The sequence below is a fragment of the Scyliorhinus torazame genome, chromosome 7 (assembly GCF_047496885.1).
Source record: "Scyliorhinus torazame isolate Kashiwa2021f chromosome 7, sScyTor2.1, whole genome shotgun sequence".
In the NCBI taxonomy this organism is placed as follows: domain Eukaryota; kingdom Metazoa; phylum Chordata; class Chondrichthyes; order Carcharhiniformes; family Scyliorhinidae; genus Scyliorhinus; species Scyliorhinus torazame.
Window position 1 is genome coordinate 110,025,388 of NC_092713.1, and position 26,532 is coordinate 110,051,919.

Genomic DNA, 26,532 nt, shown 5'->3' on the forward strand with positions numbered 1-26,532 from the left:
TAGTGTGGGAGGTCCTCTGGGTGTTTGGGGTGGGGGGGGGTCCCATACGGGGCATGGTCTTGGTCTTTAAAGTAGTTACTAAGTTAGTAGTGCTTTTTCTCCTTCGAACTCATGCAGAGTGACTAAAAATGCAAAACCATCTGAAGTTAGCAATGAATGGATGGCACCCAGCTGAGCGCAATTGTCCAGAGGAAGTTAGCCCTTTGGACAATTGACAAATAAATCTTTCCATGGGAACTTCCAAGAAGGATTCTCCAGCACATCTTCGGGGTTCCCCAAAACGCAGCACTGGGGAGCCAGAAGGTCATGGCCCATCATCTCGCATTTCTCCAGACCGAATTTCATCTGCCATTTTTCTGTCCACCTGCATCACCTGCCCATTGATATCCTGAATCTTATTATTGTATTGATCTGATTAATAAGAATGTGCAATATTACTGAATGAAACCTCCAAGTATAACTCTCCCTTCAGTAACTTTTCCACTTTCCTTCAGACATTAACATTGCAATACTCACCCAAATGATTATATTTCATATTTGCAAATAGAAACACACACACACAAACATGTACGCACACAAAAACATATGCACAGACATGCATGCACACAAACTCATGCACAGTTGCTTTATTCCAAAATAATTTTTAAACTTAATAATTATTCCAAATGTAGAAATAAATATTTAATACTAGTAAATTGTTCACTCTAGTTCAAGAATTGAAATACTACAAATAGTATTTGATAGTACAAATTAGAAGATTAGAGATGAAAAGGGGAGTCAACCACAAAAGGTAACTATTACACTGACTACAGTACAAGTGCAGTCAATCTGAACAGAGGTTTTAAGTCTCGAAATAATTGGAAACATACAATTCATTCTTAACTTTCGTATTGATGTCCATATAAAAATTGAGCCAGCATTTCGATAACACAAGAGTATGCAGAACTAAATCTGCCTTGAGCAGGAAGCAACATAGAACCCGTGATATAATGCAAGTCTGCGAGTCCTGCATTGCTCTTGGGGGATTATTTCCCAAATCTACAGAGAAATGACAATCCACACAAGTGTGTCATGGGCTGATACAGGGACGCACAAATCATTTTTGTCAGCATTTCCCAAAATGGAATCCACTGACTTCTTTTAATAACCTGTCTACAGATTATTTTTACACTTGTCAAAGCAATGATCTGTGATTTTCACCAAAACACACAAGGGGCTAATTTCCTCTGTTAGTGCACTAAATTGCTGTGTGTGCTACTGTAACACAGCCATTAACCCCTTTTAAAATAGATGGGTTAAGACAGAGCTGTGTTAAAATATTGCACAAAATGACATGGTGGTATAATATAGATAGCAACTGTGAAAGATAGAACTGGATTCCAATTTTTACACACTTCTATTTACAGAAGCGCATGTTATAAACATGCACCTCCAAACCAAATCACAATTTCAGCCTTCTCCTACATGTAGTAGTACAAATGAATTTCCAATTAATGTCTACCAACAATTACACACTCAATTAATATACAATTAACATCTGCAAATGGAAATTAAACAATTGCGCCTTATGAAGAATCAGGCCCATTTTAATCTATCAATACCTACCTTGTACAGTGAGTCTGATAGTCCTTTGATCTTCCCCAGCATAATTTGAGACTTTACACTCATAGTGTCCAGTGTCTTCTACAGTGGGTGAGATGATTACAAGCGAGCCAGAGGAAAGCAGTCTGCAGAGATCAGAAAAAATAGCTAATTGTTCACATTGCTTTTGCTCTCCTTACTGGATTCATGTTGCAATTTGCTAACGATTAAAATCAAGCCCTAAGCTTTTAACTTTTTTCCCCCTCATACGTAATAAATGTCATCCTCCTTTAAACAGGAAGGTGCTTTGTCCAGGGCAGCGTTGCTTATCCTGTTGCTCAATGCCCACTCAGTACTTCTCAGCACACTGTAACACAAGTTAATGGGACATACTTCTGAACTTTAATAACTGATGATCTGATGAGTTATTTTACTTGCTGTATGGCAAAGGTATCCAAGCTACAGCCCATCAGCCATATGTTATTCACAATCCTGGCAATCTAGGTAACCAGCTTTACACACATCCCATAAGCAGTCAAAGAATGAACGGAGGCTGAGAGGCACATTTCCCCTTGTGGGAAATACTAGAATTAGGTCACAGAGTTTAAAAATAAGGCGGCTCCCATTTAAGATGGAGATGAGAGATTTATTTTCTCTCATGAATATTTGTAACTCTGTTCCCCAGAGAGCAATGGAAGCAGGGTCATGGAATATTTTTATGGCAGAGGTAGATGTATTCTGACTAACAAGAGAGTCAAAGGTTATCAGGGGAAGGCGGAATGTGAAGCTGAGGCCAAAATCAGATCAGCCATGATCTTTTTGAATGGTGGAGCAGGCTCAAGGGGCCAAATGGCCCATTCCCGCTCCTATGTTCATACTTGGAGCACCATTCTTGCTGAGGGCAACAAATGAATGGGAAATGGGTCACTTTATGAGTACAATCATTCTAGACATCTCCATAACCACCATCAATGGTGCCCAGCAAGTAGCTGCCAGAAAATGTAACCAACTCGGAATGATCAGATAATGTAAATTTTCCCACCTAATGTGCAGTCTGACAAAAATCCAAAAGAGAAAGCATTTAATTAAGCACATGGCAAGGATTCAACCTAGAACCTTTATGTGGGAGTCCTGGAAGATATTTTGCAACAATTTACTGAGTTTATAGTCCAACCCATTGTAACATGCTTGTTATTACTAGTATACCAAAGTGATTGGATTATCTTTAAAGAATTTTACCAATTTACTTCGCTAGTGATGTGGAATGGCATTTTCTGGGAAAAAGGGAGGCCATATTAAAAACAACATTAGGAACAAGAATATTTACGTGCTAGTTGGGTTAACCTGACGGGACACAAATCAAGAAATTTACCAGTGAAGTATGCTGCTAAATTGGTTGACTTTAGCTGGTTGAAGTGTAACTGTGCATATCTCAGCTTGGCTTTTGCCAACTCATGAGTAATCTTTCTAGATATAGTAAACAGAGAATGTCCTTTAGGGGGAAGAATATGTAATCCATATTGAGGAAAAAGACACTCTAGTTGTGTGGATTGCTCATTAAATTTGGTTTGGAGATCCTTAAGCATAGTGATGTGTTTAACCACTTACTGGACCAAGAGGCTGTAATCCTGCAGTGTTAGTGCAATGACTTTTTAAATTGTAGATGTCAAATAGGGCACAAAGTCGGGCCAGCTCAGTTCTGTTCAGTGCAGTGCAATGTTTCTTCGGGTGGATCAATCAAGAAGTTGGTGGCTGCCTGTGATGTGCTCTATACCTTTTATTAAACATTTCATAACAGATCAGTAAAACTTTATCATTATATTTAAACTCTTTAATAATGAAATGGGCCCGTGCCATTGAGTATTGGAGGGACCAATATGTTCAAATATTTGGTTAGACGATGCCAGAAATCATTGTGTTTTCAGATAATAAGTTTTAACCAAGATGTACAAGACATTAGTAAGGCCACACTTGGAATACTGTTTATAATTCTGGTCACCATATTATAGAAAGGATATTATTAAGTGAGCAGAAAAGATTTACTGGGATGCTACTGGGACTTGATGGTTTGAGTTATAACGAGAGGCTGGATAGCTGGGACTTTTTCCCCTGGAGCGTAGGAGGCTTAGGGGTGATCGTATAGAGGTCTATAAAATAATAAGGAGCATAGATAAGGTAGACAGTCAACATCTTTTCCCAAAGGTAGGAACTAGACGGCATAGGTTTACGGTGAGAGGGGAGAGATGCAAAAGGGTCCAGAGGGGCAATTTCTTCTCATACAGGGTGGTGAATGTCTGGAACGAGCTGCCAGAGGCAGTAGTAGAAGCAGGTACAATTTTGTCTTTTAAAAAGCATTTAGCTTGTATATAACATTTGGGTATAGACGGATTCAGACCAAATGCGGGCATTTGGGACTAGCTTAGTGGTAAAAACTGGGCGGCATGGACAAGTTGGGCCGAAGGGCCTGTTTCCATGCTGTAAGTTCTAACACTAATACCTGTACATATTCTGATTTTGATCAGTGTTGAGTAGCTGTCCATTCTTCCTCCAGCTTACAGTAGGCTTTGGGATTCCAGTAGCTTCACATAACAAAGTTGTCTGCACATTGACAAGAACGGTGATATTGTTGAGGTCAGCAGTAACAGATGGAGGAACTAGGAGAGATCAGAGAAAACTTTGTTGTGCACTGGACAATAATATTTGAGAAGTGTGAAAAGTAGAAATCTAGAGATGGATAGCTCCATTTTGAGTTTCTGCATAAATAGGTAACAATTGATATGTGGGGCAACAGCATTCTCTCCTGATAACGGTCATTATACACTACATGTACAATAGTATAATAGTCAGACATCAATTGTATTTCCTTGTTTATCTGTGGATTGGACATTTTATCAAATACTCCATTTTTGTTTATGAGCAGCTTGATCAATTACCTAGTTTATATTAGAGTAGATTTCTTTATGACTATACTAGTGTTATAACCTGCCTACTGACAATTGGCTGGGGACTAATGACTATCCCACAATCCTATGGGAGTATGAACTTCCCCAATGAGGGGGGCGGAGAAACTCCTACTATAAATAAGCTGGCCAGAACTAACCCTTTGCAAGTTTTAGTAGTTACAGTTAACGGGAAAATGACAAGGATAGCATAATATTTGTAAGGAAGTTTGCCATAGGTTGTTCGGTCCAACACCATATAAAGTCAAAATAGGTAAGGTGTTCAAGTTCCAAAGTTTGCTTTGCTGACAATGAAAATGAATTGAAAAACTTAACTAATGTCTCCACATCATGGACATAAATGGTCTTCTGTCTGAAAATCAGAACTTCCTTTAGTTAGGTTCAGCAATTTTCAAGCTGCTCACTGAAAAAGCAATTAGGTGTTAAGATTCCTGGATGTATCAGTCATGGTGATTTGTCTGTGGGCTGGCCTACTGCTCATTGCTACACATCTTGTCATCTTGCACTTTCCTCTTCAGTTGCTTGTAGGAGTCTCCTATTTTCAATTTCCATGAGTAATATGACTAGGGAAACGAGTACATGAGGTGTTTCCCATTGCCTTCGTCATGTGTGCATGAGGGAAACACAGATCCTCTTCCCAAAAGATCTGCTGACTGCAAGTGGCATTGTCCCTCAAGGATCAAGTTTTTCCACCATCACTACAGAAGATTTGGTAGTTCCAGCATTGGCCATGGCATGGGACTCTTACCTGTGCCCTTTCCTGCAAAAGAGACGAGGTGGCCACCCACTGAAGTCTCAAATGACGCTATTACCAAGATGTGTTAGTAATTTATGGCTCTGGTCCGCACAGAATTTACCGTAGACTTGTACATCAATTCGCTTTCGAGCAGTTCCAGCTGTGTTGGTTGCCATGCACAGATAACGACCTGTATCTGTTACTTGGGCTGAGCCAATATGCAAAGAACCATCATCTAAGAATGAATACCTAGTGAGGAAAAAATATCACCTTCATACAACACATTGCAAAAAGGTCTGAAATTGCTTCACATATAATTCATTACTTTTGGATTGCAGTATCAGTTCTATCAATGCTACTCACTAACATATTGTTGAGGGCCGCAATCCCCTGTAAGTAATTATTTATAGTCCTCATGTCTTGCCCAATGGCTGCTCTCAAGAATGCTGCATTCAAAAGTGATAGATACAGACTTGTACTTGTAATTTCTCGCAAAATGAGCCCTTTATTTTAATAATACCTTTGTGGGCTCTTGTTAGTAATTGGCTAAGTAAAAGAGAAAATGTCATATGCTTCTCAAAAGGAGCTTATGGTATTTATATCAAATTGTGTTTTCTCATTTCAACAGTGGCAGAGTGATAGGACGGTAGTGTGGTGGTTATGTTACTGGACTAGTAATTCAGCGGTAAATAAAAGCAGAATACTGGAAATACCCAGCAGGTCTGGTAGAATCTGTGGAGAGAGGAACAGAGTTAACGGGTTGGATTCTCCAATTGCCGATGCCGAAATCAAGTTTGGCCAGAGAATCCGTTTTTACACCGAAATCAGGGGTGGTGCCGTTTTCCGGATGCTCCTCCCCCTCAAAAATGGCGTAATTGCTGAGTACACCGCACACCGTCGGGATGGCCTCAGATAGTCACCTGAGGCCCTCCCCCGATACTCTGCCCCCAATGGGCCAACTTCCCGGTGGAGTCGGTTGAGGTTCCTCTCCATTTTTGGGGACCTTGTGTGGCGGCTGCAGACTGTGTCCAGCGCTGCCACAGTCCGGGGGGGGGTCATAACATACATCTATGTATATAATGGAGTGCAGACGGGCAGTGATTGACACACAGGGTGACCAGTAAGCACACAAAACAGAGCAGCCAATCACCAGACAGGCCACGACCACTATAAAGCCAGAGGGCACCAGTTTTCCCGCTCTCTTGGGACCCAGCCTCTGAGACAGTCAGAGTTAGTGAGCTGACCAGTGCAAACACCATGTGGTAGCTAGTAAGTCTGGTTAGGCTAGTATCAGGTCTCCAGTCACGTCAGCATAGTGTCAACCCACAGTTGAACATGTATAATAGTTTAGGTGTTAAATCTTATCAAGCATTGGAGGTCTGTCTCTCGCTACACTGCATCAAGTGCAGTCCACATCGACCCAGCCTACCCAACACATCAGGGGGGAGCCATTCCGCTGGGGCCTGGAGGGACTGGTGGGAGGTGGTCCGGGAGGGCACTACCTGGCACACCGGGTCCGCGAGCGGCCGACGCCATGTTGTACGGCGCAGCCGCCACAGGTCGCTGCTGTGCGCATGCGCGGCCAAGGACCTGGCCATTCTCCATCTGTATCTGCAGATAAAGCCGGGGGGCTTTACGTGGTGCGGCTGCCAACCCCCCACCGGGCGGAGCATCGGTACAGGGGCGGCGCTGACCTTTTGGTCCTAAGACCAGATGCTTCCTCTCGGCATAGCTGCAGAATCGGAGAATCCAGCCCAACATTTCAGGTCAAGGATCTTTCTTCAGGACTAAAGGATGATAGGGATGTAATAGAATTTTAGGAAGTGGTAGGGAAGAAGAGCCGAAGAACAAAAGGGGAGTTCTGTGATAGAATGGAGGATGGGAGAGATTAATGGACAAAAGATTTCATGCTACACAAGGCAAAGAGAGTGGGGTAATGTTTGTAGTAAAGAAACAAAACGTTTGCCCAAAGCGGGTGCTCTGAATAATGAACAACTGTCTCCGGAAGCAAAATCATGAAAAACAATATGGGGAGGGGGGCAAAGTTTCCGGTCCAAAATTGCTGAACTTAATGGCGAGTTCAGAATGCGGTACAGTGTCAAATTGAAAGATAAGGTGCTGTTCCTCGAGTTTGAATTAAGCTTCACTGGAACTGGCTATAATTCCAGTGAAGCTGAACGCAAGCTCAAGAAACAGCACCTCTTCTTTTACTTTGACACTGTGAAAAAGCTTCCCATCGTGTTGCTTTTGCTTCTCTTGCAAGTAACTTAAAATCTGTGTGCCCTTTCGTTCTTGATCCTTTCATGTGTGGAAACAACTTTTTCCATCAACTCTGTCTGGACCCTTTATGATTTTGAATACCTCGATGAAAAATCTCTTTTTAACCTTCTCATCCCCAGGAAAACAGTCCTAACCTCTGCAAGTTACCTTTAACCTGAAGTTCATCATACCTGGGATCATTCACATGAATCTTTTCTGCACTCTTTCCAATGATTCAATATCTTTCTGAAAGTACAGTACCAAGAACCAGAGACAATACTTCATCTGAGGCATTTGTCTCATGCAAATTTAACATAACCTCCTTGCTTCTGTACTTTATACCCCTGTTAATAAAGCCTGGGATACTTTATGCTTTATTATCCACTCCGGCCATATTTAATGACTTCTCAAGTCTCTTCATATTCTAAATTGTTCTTTGTCCTTTTCCGTGCATGGTGCCAGGTTTCTGTTTTAGCCACAACATCATATTTCCACATATCAATCTGAGCCTAGAACTCACCAATCTTATTAATTATACTCTGTGCATTCACACACATGCACATTAACCCTGATTTAGGATTTATTACTTTCGCCCTTACTATCCTAAAGCTGGTGATACAATGATCACTATTCCCCAGGCGTTTTCCTCCAGTTATTTGATCCACTTAGCCACCTTATACCCAACAACAAGGTCTAGCAGTGCCTCCCCTCTGGAAATACAGTGCTCTGGAAAAAGTTTGTGAACACTCTCCAGGAATCCTTGCTCTTTACACTACTACTATCTCGTAACACATTTGAAGATGGCGCCAGAGCATGGCGACTCTCTGCGAGCTCTCCCTAACAGATCCACTTTTTACTTGACTTACAATCGTTACCATTTGTTGCCCTATTATGTATTTTCTTTTATTTCCTTTTCTTTTCATGTACTTAATGATCTGTTGAGCTGCTCGCAGAAAAATACTTTTCACTGTACTTTGGTACGCGTGGCAATAAACAAAATCCAATCCAATTACAGAGAGGTACAAGAATTATAGAGTAGTTATAATGGGAACTTTAATTATATGAACAAATAACTTCTTGCGCCTGGCAGGTAAGTTGGCTGGTGCAGTCCTCGGGGGGGGGCGGGGTGGGATCCGACCCTGCGGGAGGGGGGGGGGGGGGCTTGGTGGCCTGGCCCGCGATCGGGGCCCACCGATCTGCGGGCAGGCCTGTGCCATGGGGGCACTTCTTCCTTCTGCGCCGGCCCCTGTAGGGCTCCGCCATGGCCTGCGTGGAGAAGACTCCCCCCTGTGCATACGCCAGAATACGCCGGCCGATCTGCGCATGTGCGGAACCACGCCGGCGGTTCTGCGCATGCACTAACTCGCGGCCTAGCCCCCGGAAGTGTGGAGAATTCCGCTACATCCGGTCGGCCCGACGCCGGAGTGGTTCACGCGCCATTGGGCCATTGCACCGATCGCGAAGAATCCCGCCAAATATAATTGCACTGTTGCTTAGTTCTAGCCCAATAGATTTTGTCCTTGGCACCTCTGTGACATCCTCTCTCTGCAGCACTGTAATGCTATATGTTAATCAATACCAGCCATTCTGCCCCTTTTCTTCCTTTCCTACCATTCCTGAACACTTTGGGCGAGATTCTCCACTCCCGCGCCGGTTGGGAGAATCGCCTGGGCCGCCAAAATTTCCCGGGACGCCGGCCCAACGCCCTCCAGCGATTCTCCCAAGCGGCGGGAATGGCCCCGTCGGGTTCCGCGGGCCGGAGAATCGCCGGAGACACCCAAAATGGCGATTCTCCGGCACCCCCGCTATTCTCAGGCCCGGATGGGCCGCGCGGCCAGGCCAAAACGGCGAGTTCCCCCCGGCGCCGTCCACACCTGGTCGCTGCCATCGGGAACAGCGTGGGAATGCTGGGGGACGAGGGGGTGAGGGATCCTGCACCGGGGGGTACCTCAAATGTGGCATGGCCTGCGATCGGTGCCCACCGATCGTCGGGCCGTCCTCTCTGAAGGAGGACCTCCTTCCTTCCGCGGCCCCGCAAAATCCGTCCGCCATCTTCTTGCGGGGCGGACTCAGAGAGGACGGCAACCACGCATGCGCGGGTGACGCCACTTATGAGGCGCCGGCCGCGTCACCTATGCGGCGCCGGCTTTACGCGGCGACAAGGCCTGGCGCGTGTAGATGAATAATAAAAAAAAGCGACTTTGTTAATAATCATTTCTTTTGGGCATTGGTAACGGCACCTCTTTCCACATATCATTCTGAGCCTAGAACTCACCGGTCTTATTAATTATACTCTGTGCATTCACACACATGCATATTAACTCTGATTTAGGCTTTATTACTTTCGCCCTTACTATTCTACTCTAGTGCTATCTCACCCAGTATTTTGTGCAAACCTTGGTGTCCTCTCTGATAATTCCTCCTAGTTCCCACATCCCTGCCAATTTATTTTGAACCCTCCCAAAAGCATCATAAAATCATCCCCAGCTCAGTGCATCCCATCTGGCCTGTGCAGGTCCCTTCTCCCTCCAGAGCCAGTCCCAATGTTGCAAGAATCTAGAGCCCATTTTCCTACACTATCACTCCAGTCATGTATTCATACGCTTTATCCTCCTATCCAGTTACGGTTGGTCAATTTCTGAATTGTCAAAATCATGAATAGAAGCCATGAGACACAAGAGCAGCCAGTTTAGCAAAGCCAGGTTATGGGAGCAGGGTGTAAACATTGCTTGAGTAGCATTATGATCTATTATGGTGACGGGGACATGCTGTAAGTGATCCCTGGGCAGTATTATGATTTGTTAGGACCACTGAAAGTAGTTTCAAATCCTGGTAGATTTTTTAAGTTAAAAACATTTATTATTAGCATTTCCCTAAATTCCCTTCCCACGTCCACCCAAAAAAATAAATCAAATAGTGTTTGAAAAGGCTTCTGACCGCAGGTTGCTTGTTGAAAGAATGGCTCCATCCTTTCTCCAGGTGACTTGTGGAGCTGGTACCCCACCTACTACACAATTGAGGACCGCTGGCTGATTCACGTGGACAGTCACCGTCTGCGAACCTTCTTTTATTGTTGGAGCAACTGTATGTTCAAAACAACAGGATTAGTACTAATTTAGTACAGTTATATCATCAATATGCATCAAAAATAAATGAGCTAGTTGAGAAAAAAACAAGGACCTTTCATTGCTAACAAGTTTCTAAGTCGCATTGTATAATTAGCAATTAGAGTGACTGCAAGTGTCTGAATTTTCAAATTAGTTTAAACTTTTTATACACAGAAGTTAATCATTTCATGGTTCAGGAAGTAACTTCAACTCAATCCTAGCCTTGTAATCATACCCTGGTAGGCGTCTTGCCCACACGATGCACAACAGTATTGGGGAATTTCAAATGGAAATTTTGTACAGGATACCTACAATTTTCCAATATATTTTTCTGGTTTTGAGGCTCCCAATTGACAATGCAAGCTTGAAATAATGGTGGAATTTAATGTACCCCAAGGCCTGGCAATGAGTTTGCAGGCAGGGGCATTTAATTACGCAGGAGGGTGTGGGGTGGCAGCCCTGCCACTTTCCGGCTTATGCCTGATTAACTTCATGGCAGAAAGACCTCGGAACAGCTTTCCCACTCAGGCTCTAATTGAGGCTTTTAAGTGAGCAATTAATGCCTATTTAAAGGCCTCAACTCACCACCACTGCTATTTGGGGGGCGGGGGGCGGGCGGGGGGGGGGGCGGGGGGCGGGGGGCGGGCGGGGGGGGGGGGGGGGGGGCAGGGTTGCGTAGGGAGTTGCTATACTGGGAGCCTGAAAAACAAAGCGTTGTTGGGTTTGCTTGCAGGCTTGCGGGTTTCAGTGGGAGTTCACTGTTGAGTACTTCACTCCAGTGGGCGTTCTCGCTGGCCCGGTACTCCACAAGTCCAGTGGTAATGGCGGCTCTGAGGATCTGGGGGCAATAGAGGAGGCATAAGAAGGTGGAAGGTGCATTGGTCTGGACCCCGAATTGCAACAACCACAGGTTTGCACCGGGCAGGCAGGACGGTGGGTTCTAGAGCTGGCAGAGGGCAGGGATTAGAAGGGTGGGGGATCTATTTATAGATGGGAGCTTTCCCAGCTTGAAAGCACTGGAGGATAAATTTAAACTGCCACCAGGGAATGGTTTTAGATATTTGCAAGTACGAGACTTTCTGAGAAAACAGGTGTCGGCCTTTCCGCTGCTGCCGCCACGGGGGATACAGGATAGAATAGTGTCCGGTACCTGGGTGGGGGAGGGGAAAGTGTCGGCTATCTACCAGGAGCTGTTGGAGGCGGAGGAAATCCCGGAGGAGGAGCTTAAGGGCAAGTGGGAGGACGAGCTCGGTGGAGAGTTAGAGGCAGGTCTATGGGCGGACGCCCTAAGCAGGGTCAATTCCTCCTCTTCATGTGCCAGGCTTAGCCTAGTACAATTTAAGGTGGTCCACCGGGCACATATGATAGCGGCGAGGATGAGCAAGTTTTTCAGGGTAGAAGATAGATGTGTGAGGTGTGCGGGAACCCCAGCAAACCATGTCCACATGTTCTGGGCATGCCCAAAGCTCAAGAGGGTTTTGGCAGGGGTTTGCGAAGGCAATGTCCACGGTGCTAGGAACCTGGGTGGTGCCGAGTCCAGAGGTAGCGATCTTTGGAGTGTCAGGAGAACCGGGAGTTCAGGGAGTGAAAGAGGCCGATGTCCTGGCCTTTGCCTCCCTGGTAGCCGAAGACGGATCCTTTTAATGTGGAGGGACGCGAAGCCCCCGAGTGTCGAGTCCTGGGTTAGTGACATGGCTGGGTTTCTCAGGCTTGAGGAAATAAAGTTTGCCTAAAGAGGGTCAATGTTGGGGTTCACCCGGAGGTGGCAGCCATTCGGCGATTTTCTCGGGGAAAAGTAAAATGTCAGCAGAAGCAGCATTCCGAAGGGGGGGGCGGGGGGGGTGCGGGTGGATAGGTGTTAGATAGTTTTGGTGTGTGAAGATTGGGTCTGGTGGGGAAATGTTTATTTTACCATGTTATTGTCATTGTTATTGTTTTTGTTATGATTGTTATAAAAATTTGCAAAAACTTTAATAAAAATATTTTTTAAAAAATCATTTATTTTACCCAGAGATGGAAAGGTTTAAAATGTAAACTTACCATTTACTGCTATGATAAATTCTCTTGTCATTTTTCCTGCCACATTACTGGCAACACAAGTGTATTGGGCTGTATCTGCAAGTTCAGCATTATTAATCTGAAGGTATCGTCCGCTGGAGAGGATGCGTAAACGAGGGGTGGCCTGCAGATTTAATCAAAGAAGCATGAAGTCACAGTCCAATACTTCAAAAGCTAGTTGGGACGCAAGTCGGAATACAAGGGCTTGAGGTCAGCAGGTGGCAATCATGCACTTAAGCTGCTCTGACAGCAGCACGGTAGCATTGTGGATAGCACAATTGCTTCACAGCTCCAGGGTCCCAGGTTCGATTCCGGCTTGGGTCACTGTCTGTGCGGAGTTTGCACATCCTCCCCGTGTGTGCGTGGGTTTCCTCCGGGTGCTCCGGTTTCCTCCCACAGTCCAAAGATGTGCACGTTAGGTGGATTGGCCATGATAAATTGCACTTAAGTGTCCAAAATTGCCCTTAGTGTTGGGTGGGGTTGCTGGGTTGTGGGGATGGGGTGGAGGTGTTGACCTTGGGTGGGGTGCTCTTTCCAAGAGCCGGTGCAGACTCGATGGGCCGAATGGCCTCCTTCTGCACTGTAAATTCTATGATTCTATGAATTCTAATTGCTATCACAGTGTGTGGTAAACTCTGCTGTCATGTGTCCCAACTCACACCAAGTCCAGTTCACTCATTAGACCCGTGTTCATTGATCTGCACTGGTTCCTGATGAAGCAACGCTTTGATTTTAATATTCTTACTCTTGGTTTGGAATTTAAAGCCACAGCATTTGGTGTGTTTTCGGTGGGGGTTGAGGGTTGGAGGTTTGGGAGGGGGTGGGGGTGCGCAAATAAAAAAAGTCAGGTGCTGGGCCATTACTTTGCCACCTACCCCTGACCCATCCTATGATACACTGGGTGGGTAACGTGCGCATTAGTCAGCTTGCCCTTAGGCCTATTGAGGCCCTTAAGTGGTCAGTTAATGCCCACTTAAGGCCATTAATCTGCCTCCACTCCATACTGCACTGGGGAGTTGAAAGTGGAAAGGCTGTATTTTAACAAATTTGGTGAAAAGGTGGGACGGAAGGTGGTATACCCTGTGTGTATCAGGGACACCAACCCACTCCTCCAAGATGTTACATCCTCCTTTGTACCTCCCCCACCTGGCCATCAAAACCTGTCTTCCACCCCTATCGTTCGGCCCATGCCTTGGACCTCATGGGCCTCCATGCAATGCCCACTACTGAGTTTTGGTGCTGCTGTGTCTGCAAGAGCACTTGAGGCACTTCCTTCCACTGAAGGGCAGAAGTCCAACCCTAAGCTTGCTTAGGCCCCTGGCAGCGTGCATTTGCTGCGGGATGGCTTTTTATCAAGTCGGTGGGTCGTTTTCCGATGGACCTTTCTTCCAGTAACCAAGCAGTATGCCCTCCTGTAAAATTCAGGCCCTTGTTTTAACATTCCTCCAAGGCATTGCCCCTCCTATCTCTGTAACCTCCTCCAGTCCCAGAACCCAACGAGATATCTACTCTCCTCCCAGTCCGGCCTCTCGACTTTCCCTGACTTTAGCTATTCCACCATTAGTGGCCACTCCTTCAGCTGCCAAGGCCCCCAATTTCTGGAATTATTTCTTTAAAATGCTCTACCCCTCTTTCCTCCTTTAAGACACTCCTTAAAACCTACCTGTTTGAGCAAACCATAGTATCGCCTGAGGTGGCAGGTGTCAAACTTGGTTTCATCATGCTCCTGTGAAGCACCTTGGGGCATTAAGGGTGCTATATAAATGAAAGTTGTTGTTGTACTGTTGTAGTGGCTCAATCTGCTGCCGGCCTTTGGAAACCCACTGTTAAGATTGGTTCCATTTTAATTTGGTTTTCAGGACGTCTTTCAGCAATATTGGGAAACAGACGAGGCAATCACTCATCTAATTGTACGATTTTGCTGATACAAATTTCCTATGTAAATCCGGGTCTGTTGCACCAATCACTGCATTCCAAAAGTAATTCACTGGAGATGTGAGATTTCAAAACAGTTGCCCAATATTTTGTTTGTAATATCGGCAGCAATTTTGTACAATGACTTGAGTATTGGGATGGCCCCCAAATCTATTTAATCCATAACACTCAGTGTTAAAATGTTTTGCAACACTCCCTAAATGTAGTTATCTAGTATTGACAGGAAGATGGCTATTTACCTGTAATGGCTTGCCATCCTTAAGCCAGGTTAAGGTTGGAGGTGGTACAGCATCAGACTTGCACTCCAGGATTACCTGTCCATTCTGTAGCACAGCCAAGTCCTGAGGCCCACTTTGACCAGCAATGTTTGGTGGGACTGGAAAAAAAACATGACAGCAACCAAGATAAAGCTAAGCAACAATGTTTAAATAAACGCCCCCTTCCTCATAAAACAGAGTCTGCTTGATGTTTGGAAGATATTACACAAATTACGATGTCACTGACGGAGTGATATTTGTGATTGGTTTCTCCAGCCTCTACTCCGTGGACAGCTGAGCTTGCAAACCGCGCACTCACAGTTCATTAGACAGGTAAGGGTAGCTCGACATAGAACTTAGTTACACTTGGGGAATGTCACAAGCTCTATAGGAAAGACCCGAGATATACCCTTCCCTACCTGAGACATGCCAACAAATAGACCCGACTCCCAAAGCATTTGATCCTCTGCTTCTGCTTTATTGCACCAATGGGTTGGGTTTCCCTGTTCAAGTGGGGATCAGGAGGCGGGACTGATTCCGGCATGTGTTCCTGCCTCATTTGCCAGTCTGCCAGGAGGTGGGATTTTCATGGGGTCAGGGTCTTAATGATCCGAGAAGACCAGTCTTCCAGGTAACTAGTAGATGGGGGAGCGTCGGGAGTGAAGAAGAGACACGAGGGAAGCAGGCTACATTCTGAACTGAATCGTCTGTGCATGTCTCAAAAATAAAATGAGAGCTCCTTCAATTTCAATGTGCCTCAGGTGAATGGAGAGCTTACAAGGTTCTTGTTCATAACATTTCATTGCCACTTTCCAAACTTTCACTTTTTCCCCATTAAAAAAAACTTTGTGCTGCCACTCCGGTTCCCATAGTTCTAAATCCCTCATGAAAATCTCAAGAAAATACAATGAAAGTTCTGAATGAACTCTCTAATTGTGATATGGTACGAATTAAGTAATGGCATGATGGGAAAACTGGTCAATGGGAAGACTGGTCAAAATGTTTGATACAATGTAAGAAAGGCTGAATTACTCATTCCAGCTCACCAGGCCCATGTAAAGAATGCTCACAGTTCACCAGACCCCTGTAAGAAATGCTGCCCTAACCATTTCAGACTGTAAGACTGATAAGGCCAACTCTGCATAACTTGAAGTCTGAAAAGATCAGCGAAGGTCGAGCCATTCCAAAACACCGGACCTCGGCAACTCCTGATAAAACTAACTCGTCATAACCCAGGGCCATAGGAATTAAACAAGATAAGTTCAGGCCTCCAAGGACAAGATAATGGTATGAGTGATGTGACCAAAAAAGGTCTGTTCTATGCTTCCGTTTGTATTTCCGATCAAATTCCTGCCTATACTGTTGTCACACAATCTTGATAATGATAATGTATAAATATTGAGCTAATTCTCTGCAAAAGTGTGGAACTTGCGAAAGACTCAGCAGTTTTGTTGACTGCTTTCTGACTTCAAGTTTCAGCCAGTACTGCATGCAGTCTTTTTGAAAATAAAGCTTTGTTATTCTGTCTTACCGAGTGTGTTGAATCTTTCTACTACAGAAGCGGGAAAATATTGACTTCAGCAATTGACGCAAGCGAGCAGTTACCAATAACCTGAGTGAATTCCGTGGGGGACTGAAGAAGTGATCGAGCCAGACCTGGGGGAAAGAGACGGACGCCGGCACGTGGTAAGATTAACCTTGGTCTCTCTCGGATTGGTGGTTCGACCCCTCATCCCTGACGGAAGTAACTAAACAGGTGACTGTGCTCAAATCTAAATTGTACTGTTAGTAGAGTACTTAGGGTCAGGGACCCCAATTGTGGTTAGCCTTAGGTCAGGGACCTCTTGTTATACAGGCTTAAGTTTGGGTCAGGGACCCTGCAATTTGATTTGGTACCAGGGATGTTTTTTTTATTATTTTTTGTTGCCAGGGGCACATTTTATTGACATTATGGGACAGAGTTTAGACAAAACCGGGGGCAATTCCCCTCTATTTTTATGTGTTCCGAAAACCCTCCTCAAGAACGTAATTTCCGGAGATTATCTGCAGCGCTGAACAATAAATTGGGTCATGATATTTGGCCACTAGGGGGCACTTGGAACTACGATAATTGCATTTCTGCTGAGAAAATTATTTGGCAGAGCAACGCCGGCTTCAAAATGGAAATTTTAATTTCAGAGTGGAAAAAAACAGTCCACTAATCGCCACGAACAATCACTATTAATGAATTGGAGAGATAACGCCCGTGGAAAAGGGATTGATGATTGTGTGGATTGTAAAGCAAAAAATTGGGAGACTTTAAAATTGGAATGTGAACTTTGGGATAGAAAGCATAAACAACAAGGCGAAAATAAAAAATCTCCAACCAATAGGCAGGGAGGGCTAGCCCATCATATTAAACGAAAGGGGGATCCTCCCAGTTGCTCTGGCATGCTGATGTTTCCCTATTCAGGTGTTACGGAAGAGGAGGAGGATTTGACCCCTGGACCCCACCCTCATCCTGCACTCCCCGATCCTACAATTCCACCGTCCCAAGTCCAGACTCCCCCTTATGGTGCCACTGCCAATGAAACTCCTGCTAACGCATCCCTCGTAGCAACACGCACTCAGTCACATACGCAAGCTGTGAATATGGAACAACCCTTCACCTCTGTTAATCAGGCTTTTCTTGATTTATCACTCCAACCGAAGGAGGAGGAAACTTTTCCGCCACCACCTCCCCCCGCAAATTATCCCATTAGGAGTGTTATTAATCCCCACGCTGGTGATAATGACGACCCATTCATTGAGGTGTGGCAGGCTTTTAAACCCCATGAGCTATGTTTGATCATGGCCCAATGTACTCCTGCAAAGATGACCCAGAAGGGTTCACTGAATTTTTGAAGAGAACTGCGACCATGTACAGTGCTACCGCACGTGATCAATATTCTCTGATTTATTCATCCCTTCCCCCAGAATTAGGGGAAAGATGGAAAAATGAATTAGGACTTCATGGGGGAAGGTGCTGTTTCTCCGCTTACGAAGCCGCTCTCTGTTCAATTTGAGGGCCGGGAATGTTGCATCCCTTTCATGGTTACTCGCGTCCTCGGTGTCAACCTGGCCGGACGTGATTTGCTGTGTCCCTTGCAGGTGGAAATTGTTTGCCTTGATAACGGCATTACTATATCAGCTATCCCGCAGGCCCAGCTTCGAAAATTTCCCCTTCTCACTATTCCACAGTGGTGGTCGGTTGATTTTGATCCCTCACACTTTTCACCTCCCTTAGATATTCCTGATCCACATGTCACTCTTTGCTACGATCATCCAGGATGCTCACCTGATTTGGAGAGCATTTACCAAGACGCCCTCGGTTCTCTACAATCCGTCTCCTTTGTTGACCTCGCTAAGGGAAAAGAAGGGTCTGCCTTTCTTGTCAATTTACCCCATGGCCTCTGGCGTCAGTCGGGACTTGTGTCACCCCATGTGACCCTTTCTGTGAACGAAGGCTACAGTGCCAAGTCCTTGGGATTTCTGGCAGCTGCACTACGAGAACAAGCTGATCCTTTCTTTAATGGAAGTCAAATCCTACCCGCAGGCACTTTAGAATATTTTCAACGCCCATTTGTCCTCATTGGCACACTGCACCACCATCGTTCAGTCCAATCTACGACTTCTGAACTACCCGCAAATTTATGTGCGGCCTCCAAACACGAAGTTGGTCTCACTAATGTCCCTCCCGTTGTTATTAAAGTTAAAACTGACATGCCCTTGCCCTCGATTTCACAGTACCCTTTGCGCCCCAAGGCTGAAGAAGGAGTCTCGGTCATGATTCAATCGTTCCTTCAACAGGCAATTTTGGTACCATGCCAATCGCCCTGTAACACCCCGATTCTTCCAGTTCCTAAGATAGGAAGACCATCCGAATGGCGTTTGGTCCAAGACCTCCGACGTATTAATCAGATAGTGGAACCCTTACATCCTATTGTCCCAAACCCAGCGACAATCCTTAGTAAGGCGGACGTAGTCATGCTCCAGGAGACGCATCTGAAGGTGGCGGATCAGGTTAGGTTAAGAAAAGGATGGGTGGGACAGGTATTCCACTCCGGGTTGGACGCGAAAAACAGGGGGGCGGCGGTACTGGTGGGGAAACGGGTGGCGTTCGAGGCTAAGAATATAGTGGTGGATAACGGGGGCAGATATGTGATGGTGAGTGGTAGATTGCAGGGAGAGGCGGTCGTGCTGGTAAATGTATATGCCCTGAACTGGGATGACGCGGGATTTATGAAGCAGATGCTGGGACGTATCCCGGACCTGGAGGTGGGAAGACTGGTAATGGGGGGGGGAACTTTAATACTGTGCTGGATCCAGGGCTAGACCCGTCTAGATCCAGAACCGGAAGAAGGCCGGCAGCGGCCAAGGTGCTTAGGGGATTTATGGATCAAATGGGGGGAGTGGATCCGTGGAGGTTTGCTAGGCTGTCGGCCAAAGAGTTCTCCTTTTTCTCCCATGTCCACAAGGTATACTCCCGGATAGATTTCTTTGTTTTGAGTAGGGCACTGATCTCGAAGGTGGCAGGAACGGAGTACTCGGCCATAGCCATTTCAGACCATGCCCCGCACTGGGTGGATCTGGAACGAGGAGAGGAGAGGGAGCAGGGCCCATTCTGGCGACTGGATATGGGACTATTGGCGGATGAGGGGATCTGTGGAAGGGTGCGGGGGTGTATTGAGAGATACCTGGAGGTCAATGACGATGGTGAGGTCCAGGTGGGGGTAGTATGGGAAGCGCTGAAGGCGGTGGTTAGCGGAGAGCTGATCTCCATTAGAGCCCACAGGGAGAAACAAGAGGGCAAAGAAAGGGAGCGATTAGTGGGGGAGATTTTTAGGGTGGATAAAAGATATGCGGAGGCCCCAGACGAAGGACTATATAGAGAAAGGCGAAGACTTCAGACGGAGTTTGACCTGCTGACCACAGGAAAGGCAGAGGCACAGTGGAGGAAGGCACAGGGGGTGAGATATGAGAATGTGGAAAAGGCGAGCCAGCTGCTGGCCCACCAACTTTGTAAGAGGATAGCGGCGAGAGAGATTGGGAGAGTTAGGGATGAAACGGGAACTATGGAGCAGAGAGCAAGGAAGGTAAATGAGGTGTTCAAGACCTTTTATGAGAGGCTATATAAGTCCCAACCCCCGGAGGGAAAAGAGGAAATGCTACATTTTCTGGACCAACTAAGGTTCCCGAGGGTGGAGGAGCAGGAGGTGGCACGTCTGGGGGCGCAAATTGAGGTGGACGAGGTGGCTAAGGGACTGGGGAACATGCAGGCAGGGAAGGCCCCGGGACCAGACGGGTTTCCGGTGGAATTCTACAGGAAATATGTGGACCTGTTGGCGAGAACCTTTAACGAGGCCAGGGAAGGGGGGATACTACCCCCGACAATGTCGGAGGCTATGATATCATTAATCCTGAAGTGGGATAAAGATCCGCTGCAATGCGGGTCATATAGGCCTATCTCACTCCTAAATGTAGACGCCAAACTGCTGGCAAAAGTGCTGGCGACAAGGATAGAGGATTGCGTCCCGGGGGGTGGTGCATGAAGACCAGACAGGGTTTGTAAAGAGGAGACAACTGAATGTCAACGTTCGACGGCTGCTGGGGGTGATGATGACTCCCCCAGCGGAGGGGGAGGCAGAGATAGTGGCGGCGATGGATGCGGAGAAGGCATTCGATAGGGTGGAGTGGGAGTACTTGTGGGAGGTGCCGAGGAGGTTTGGGTTCGGGGAGGAGTCAGATGGGTCAGACTCCGATATGGGGCCCCAGTGGCAAGTGTAGTCACAAACCGGCAAAGATCGGAGTATTTTCGGCTACACAGGGCAACAAGACAGGGGTATCCCCTGTCCCCACTACTGTTCGCATTGGCAATTGAACCACTGGCCATAGCATTGAGGGACTCTAAGAAATGGAGGGGGGTGGTTAGAGGGGTAGAGGAGCATCGAGTGTCACTCTACGCTGATGACTTACTGCTATATGTTGCGGACCCTGTAGAGGGGATGCCAGAGGTTATGCAGATATTGAGGGAGTTTGGAGATTTCTCGGGATACAGGCTAAATATGGGGAAGAGCGAGCTTTTTGTAATACACCCCGGGGACCAGGGAAGAGGAATAGACGCTCTGCGTTAAGGAGAGTGGAAAGGAGCTTCCGATACTTGGGGATCCAGGTAGCTAGGAACTGGGGAACTCTACACAGACTTAATCTGACACGACTGGTGGAGCAGATGGAGGAGGATTTCAAGAGGTGGGATATGCTGCCGCTCTCATTGGCGGGCAGAGTGCAGGCGGTAAAAATGATGGTCCTCCCGAGGTTTCGTTTCGTGTTTCAGTGTCTCCCCATTCTGATTACAAAGGCCTTTTTCAAAAAAATAGACAGGAGCATTATGAGCTTTGTGTGGACAGGGACGACCCCGAGGGTAAAGAGGGGGTTCCTGCAGCGCAGTAGGGATAGAGGGGGACTGGCCCTGCCGAGCCTGAATGACTACTACTGGGCCGCCAATGTGGCGATGGTTTGTAAGTGGATGAGGGAGGGAGAAGGGGCGGCGTGGAAGAGGCTGGAGATGGCGTCCTGTAAAGGAACGAGCCTAAAGGCGCTGGTGACGGTGCCGCTGCCATTCTCCCCGAAAAGGTATACCACAAACCCAGTGGTGGTGGCAACCTTGAGGATCTGGGGGCAGTGGAGGCGACACAGGGGGGTGACGGGTGCCTCGGTGTGGTCCCCGATCAGGAATAACCACAGGTTTGTCCCAGGAAGGATGGACGGGGGGTTCCAGAGTTGGCAACGAGCAGGAATTAGGAGACTGAGGGACCTGTTTATTGACGGGACGTTTGCGAGCCTGGGAGCGCTGGAGGAAAAATATTAGTTGCCCCCGGGGAATATCTTCAGATATATGCAAGTGAGGGTGTATTCGAGGCAACAGGTAAGGGACTTTCCGCAGCTCCCGACACAGGGGATCCAGGACAGAGTGATTTCGGGGGTATGGGTCAGGGAGGGCAAAGTGTCCGAAATATATCAGGAGATGAGAGATGAGGGGGAGGTGCTGGTAGAGGAGCTGAAGGGAACATGGGAAGAAGAGCTGGGGGAGGAGATTGAGGAGGGGCTGTGGGCTGATGCCATAAGTAGGGTAAACTCCTCGTCTTTGTGTGCCAGGCTTAGCTTGATTCAATTTAAGGTTCTACATAGAGCACATATGACGGAAGCAAGAATGAGCAGGTTCTTCGAAGTGGAGGACAGGTGCGGGAGGTGCTTGGGAAGCCCGGCGAACCACACACACATATTCTGGTCATGTCCGGCATTGGATGAGTACTGGAGGGGAGTGGCAAAGGTGATCTCAAAGGCGGTGAAGGTCCGGGTCAAGCCAGGCTGGGGGTTAGCGATATTTGGGGTAGCGGAAGAGCCGGGAGTGCAGGAGGCGAAAGAGGCCGATATTCTGGCCTTTGCGTCCCTGATAGCCCGGCGAAGGATCCTACTTATGTGGAAGGAAGCGAAACACCCCGGCGTGGAGGCCTGGATAAACGACATGGCAGGGTTCATAAAGCTGGAACAAATGAAATTTGCGCTGAGAGGATCGGCTCAGGGGTTCTCCAGGCGGTGGCAACCGTTCCTTGACTATCTCGCGGAATGTTAAGGGAAAATAGATCGACAGCAGCAGCAACCCAGGGGGGTGGGGGGGGAGGAGGGAAAAGAGGTGGGGGGGAGCACTATTTTTTGTCACTTTGTTAGTTCACTATATTATTTAAATAATGTTAATTATCAGTTATTGTATTATTTTTATGTTGAATTGTAAAAACGGAAAAATTTTGTTTGAAAACTTTAATAAAATATATATTTTTTTAAAAACGCCCTGGCTACCGCCCCAGCACTAGGACAACCTATGTATGACAGGCCCTTTCAGTTGTACGTTAATGTTCTTGATGAATGTGCCACTGTTGTTCTAACACAAGAACACGGTGACCGGCGTCACCCGGTCGCCTACTCTTCTACGAAATTGGATCCTGTAGCTTGCGGTCTACCTCCCTGCACCCATAAGACCATAAGACATAGGAGCGGAAGTAAGGCCATTCGGCCCATCGAGTCCACTCCACCATTCAATCATGGCTGATTTCAACTCCATTTACCCGCTCTCTCTCCATAGCCCTTAATTCCTCGAGAAATCAAGAATTTATCAACTTCTGTCTTAAAGACACTCAACGTCCAGGCCTCCACCGCCCTCTGTGGCAATGAATTCCACAGACCCACCACTCTCTGGCTGAAGAAATTTCTCCTCATCTCTGTTCTAAAGTGACTCCCTTTTATTCTAAGGCTGTGCCCCCGGGTCCTAGTCTCCCCTGCTAATGGAAACAACTTCCCTACATCCACCCTATCTAAGCCATTCATTATCTTGTAAGTTTCTATTAGATCTCCCCTCAACCTCCTAAACTCCAATGAATATAATCCCAGGATCCTCAGACGTTCATCGTATGTTAGGCCTACCATTCCTGGGATCATCCGTGTGAATCTCCGCTGGACCCGCTCCAGTGCCAGTATGTCCTTCCTGAGGTGTGGGGCCCGAAATTGCTCACAGTATTCTAAATGGGGCCTAACTAATGCTTTATCAAGCTTCAGAAGTACATCCCTGCATTTATATTCCAAGCCTCTTGAGATAAATGACAACATTGCATTTGCTTTCTTAATTACAGACTCAACCTGCAAGTTTATCTTTAGAGAATCCTGGACTAGGACTCCCAAGTCCCTTTGCACTTCAGCATTATGAATTTTGTCACCGTTTAGAAAATAGTCCATGCCTCTATTCTTTTTTCCAAAGTGCAAGACCCTGCACTTGCCCACGTTGAATTTCATCAGCCATTTCTTGGACCACTCTCCTAAACTGTCTAAATCTTTCTGCAGCCTCCCCACCTCCTCCATACTACCTGCCTCTCGACCTATCTTTGTATCATCGGCAAACTTAGCCAGAATGCCCCCAGTCCCGTCATCTAGATCGTTAATATATAAAGAGAACAGCTGTGGCCCCAACACTGAACCCTGCGGGACACCACTCGTCACCGGTTGCCATTCCGAAAAAGAACCTTTTATCCCAACTCTCTGCCTTCTGCCTGACAGCCAATTGTCAATCCATGTTAGTACCTTGCCTCGAATACCATGGGCCCTTATTTTACTCAGCAGTCTCCCGTGAGGCACCTTATCAAAGGCCTTTTGGAAGTCAAGATAGATAACATCCAGTGACTCTCCTTGGTCAAACCTATTTGTTATCTCTTCAAAGAACTCTAACAGGTTTGTCAGGCACGACCTCCCCTTACTAAATCCATGCTGACTTGTCCTAATCCGACCCTGCACTTCCAAGAATTTAGAAATCTCATCCTTAACAATGGATTCTAGAATCTTGCCAACAACCGAGGTTAGGCTAATTGGCCTATAATTTTCCATCTTTTTCCTTGTTCCCTTCTTGAACAGGGGGGTTACAACAGCGATTTTCCAATCCTCTGGTACTTTCCCTGACTCCAGTGACTTTTGAAAGATCATAACTAACGCCTCCACTATTTCTTCAGCTGTCTCCTTTAGAACTCTAGGATGTAGCCCATCTGGGCCTGGAGATATATCAAATCTGGGCCTGGAGAATTTACCCAAATTCTTACGGCTGTTCATTTGTTAGCAGAGGCAGCCTCTAATCTGACCCTTCACCAGCCAGTACAAGTGCATACCTCGCACTCTATTGTGGCTCTCCTAATGTCTCAGCAAACCCAGCATCTGACTAAAGCCGGCTTGAGCCGCTATGACGTTTCACTATTGCAAAACCCCTACCTCTCTTTTCATTACTGTTCTACCTTAAATCCTGCTGAGTTCCTCGAACAGCCCCCCCGATAACCTTGCGGACCCTCCACACGATTGCTTGCCTTGGAATCACTTCCTTACCGCACCTCGCCCGGATTTAACGGACCGGCCGATTGATAATCCAGATCTAATTTTTTATGTTGATGGCAGTTCCTCCATTTCTCTCACTGGCATCCCACAGTCGGGATATGCCTTGGTAACTGACACTGATGTGCAGGAAGCAGCAGCCTTCCAGACCCCTGTCTCTGCACAAAAAGCCGAGCTATTTGCCATTACTCGAGCATGTATTTTGGCCACAGATAAAAGTACTAATGTTTACACTGATTCTAGGTATGCCTTTGTCGTGACCCACGATTTCAGTCGCCTCTGGCAACAGCAAGGCTTTCTCACCTCTGCGGGAGTTCCCATTCAAAATGCTCTTTGGGTCAAAAATCTCCTCAATGCTATTCAGGTTCCCCATCAATTGGCAATTATTAAATGTGCTGCGCCCACATAGGGGAACACTCCTGTTCAATTAGGAAATGCCTGTGCTGATTCGGCTGCGGCTATGTCAGCCTCTCTGATTGTTCCCAGTGGGGCTAATCAGGCTCTAAACCAGGTACCTGCATTAGGAACAAAGGGCATGCCAGAGATAACTGAAGTTCAAAATTTACAGAGGGACGCCTCTGATTCCGAGCGCACACTATGGAAGTCAATGGGGTGTTCACACTCCTTAACACGAGACCTCTGGCTTACTCCTGTTGGTCAAGTTTGTATCCATCTTGGCAAGGAGGGAATGGTACAGCTACTCCTAAAAACTTGGTGGCACCCAGATTTGAATACAGCAGCAAACGCGGCTGGATCGATGCGTCATTTGCATGAAATATAATAAGGGTAAAGGCAGTAAATGCCCTCCAGGAACCACTCCCTTGCCAGATGGCCCTTTTGCCTGTATACAGCTTGATTTTATCAAATTGCCAAAAGCACAGTGCTATAAATATTGTTTAGTAATAATCAATGTGTTTAGTAAATGGATTGAAGCCTTCCCCACCACTAATTGTACGGCACATACGGTGGTGAAGTTGTTGTTAACGGAAGTCATTCCTCGTTTTGGGGTACCCAAAATGGTGAGCTCAGACAATGGACCACATTTTGTAGCTCGGATCAATACTGAATTGTACGAAGCACTCGTAATTAAACAGCAACTGCACTGCATGTATCACCCACAGGCAGCAGGGATTGTGGAAAGAGCCAACAGGACTTTAAAAGAGAAATTATCTAAATTAACTGAAGAAACTGGGTTAAATTGGCTAAAAGTATTACCCTTGGCACTGTTTCACATGCGAGTGACTCCCCATTCGCGGACCGGACTGTCAGCTGCAGAGATAGTCTATGGTCGGCCAATGAGGACTCCCTGGGATGCCCATGAAAATCCCCTAGAGGGAGTAGACCTCCATGTGATGGGGGAACAAATGCAGAACTATTTGAAGCAATTAACACTTTCTCTGAAGTTCCTCCACTCACAGGTAAAACAGGCGCATCTCCCAGTAATGGCAAGGACAGCCGTCCCTCGATATCCAGTGATCAAACCCGGAGACCACGTGTTGGTAAAAAACTGGGACAGAAAGAAACTAGGACAACGCTGGAGCGGACCCTTCCTCGTACTGCTGACTACACCGACTTCCGTCAAGCTTGAAGGACGTTCAAGTTCGATACATCTATCCGATTGCAAGAAGATAGTCTCCAACCCAGACGAGAACACAGGATGAAGATCTTCATTATAATTTTTGGACTCTCTGGACTATTTA

At 46.5% G+C, this 26,532-nt stretch overlaps 1 protein-coding gene across 2 annotated transcripts in view; it reads right to left on the reverse strand.

Moving 5' to 3' along the window:
• The window catches only part of hmcn1 (hemicentin 1), an 838,180-nt gene that overhangs the window by 110,591 nt on the left and 701,057 nt on the right, over positions 1-26,532 (reverse strand). For both annotated transcript variants that reach the window (XM_072511251.1, XM_072511250.1), the window contains exons 71-76: positions 14,876-15,012; positions 12,684-12,825; positions 10,474-10,618; positions 5,399-5,526; positions 4,079-4,235; positions 1,606-1,727 (exon numbers count right to left, since the gene is read on the reverse strand). In XM_072511251.1, coding sequence (XP_072367352.1) covers positions 1,606-1,727; positions 4,079-4,235; positions 5,399-5,526; positions 10,474-10,618; positions 12,684-12,825; positions 14,876-15,012 — 831 coding nt within the window. The remainder of the gene's footprint in view (positions 1-1,605; positions 1,728-4,078; positions 4,236-5,398; positions 5,527-10,473; positions 10,619-12,683; positions 12,826-14,875; positions 15,013-26,532) is intronic.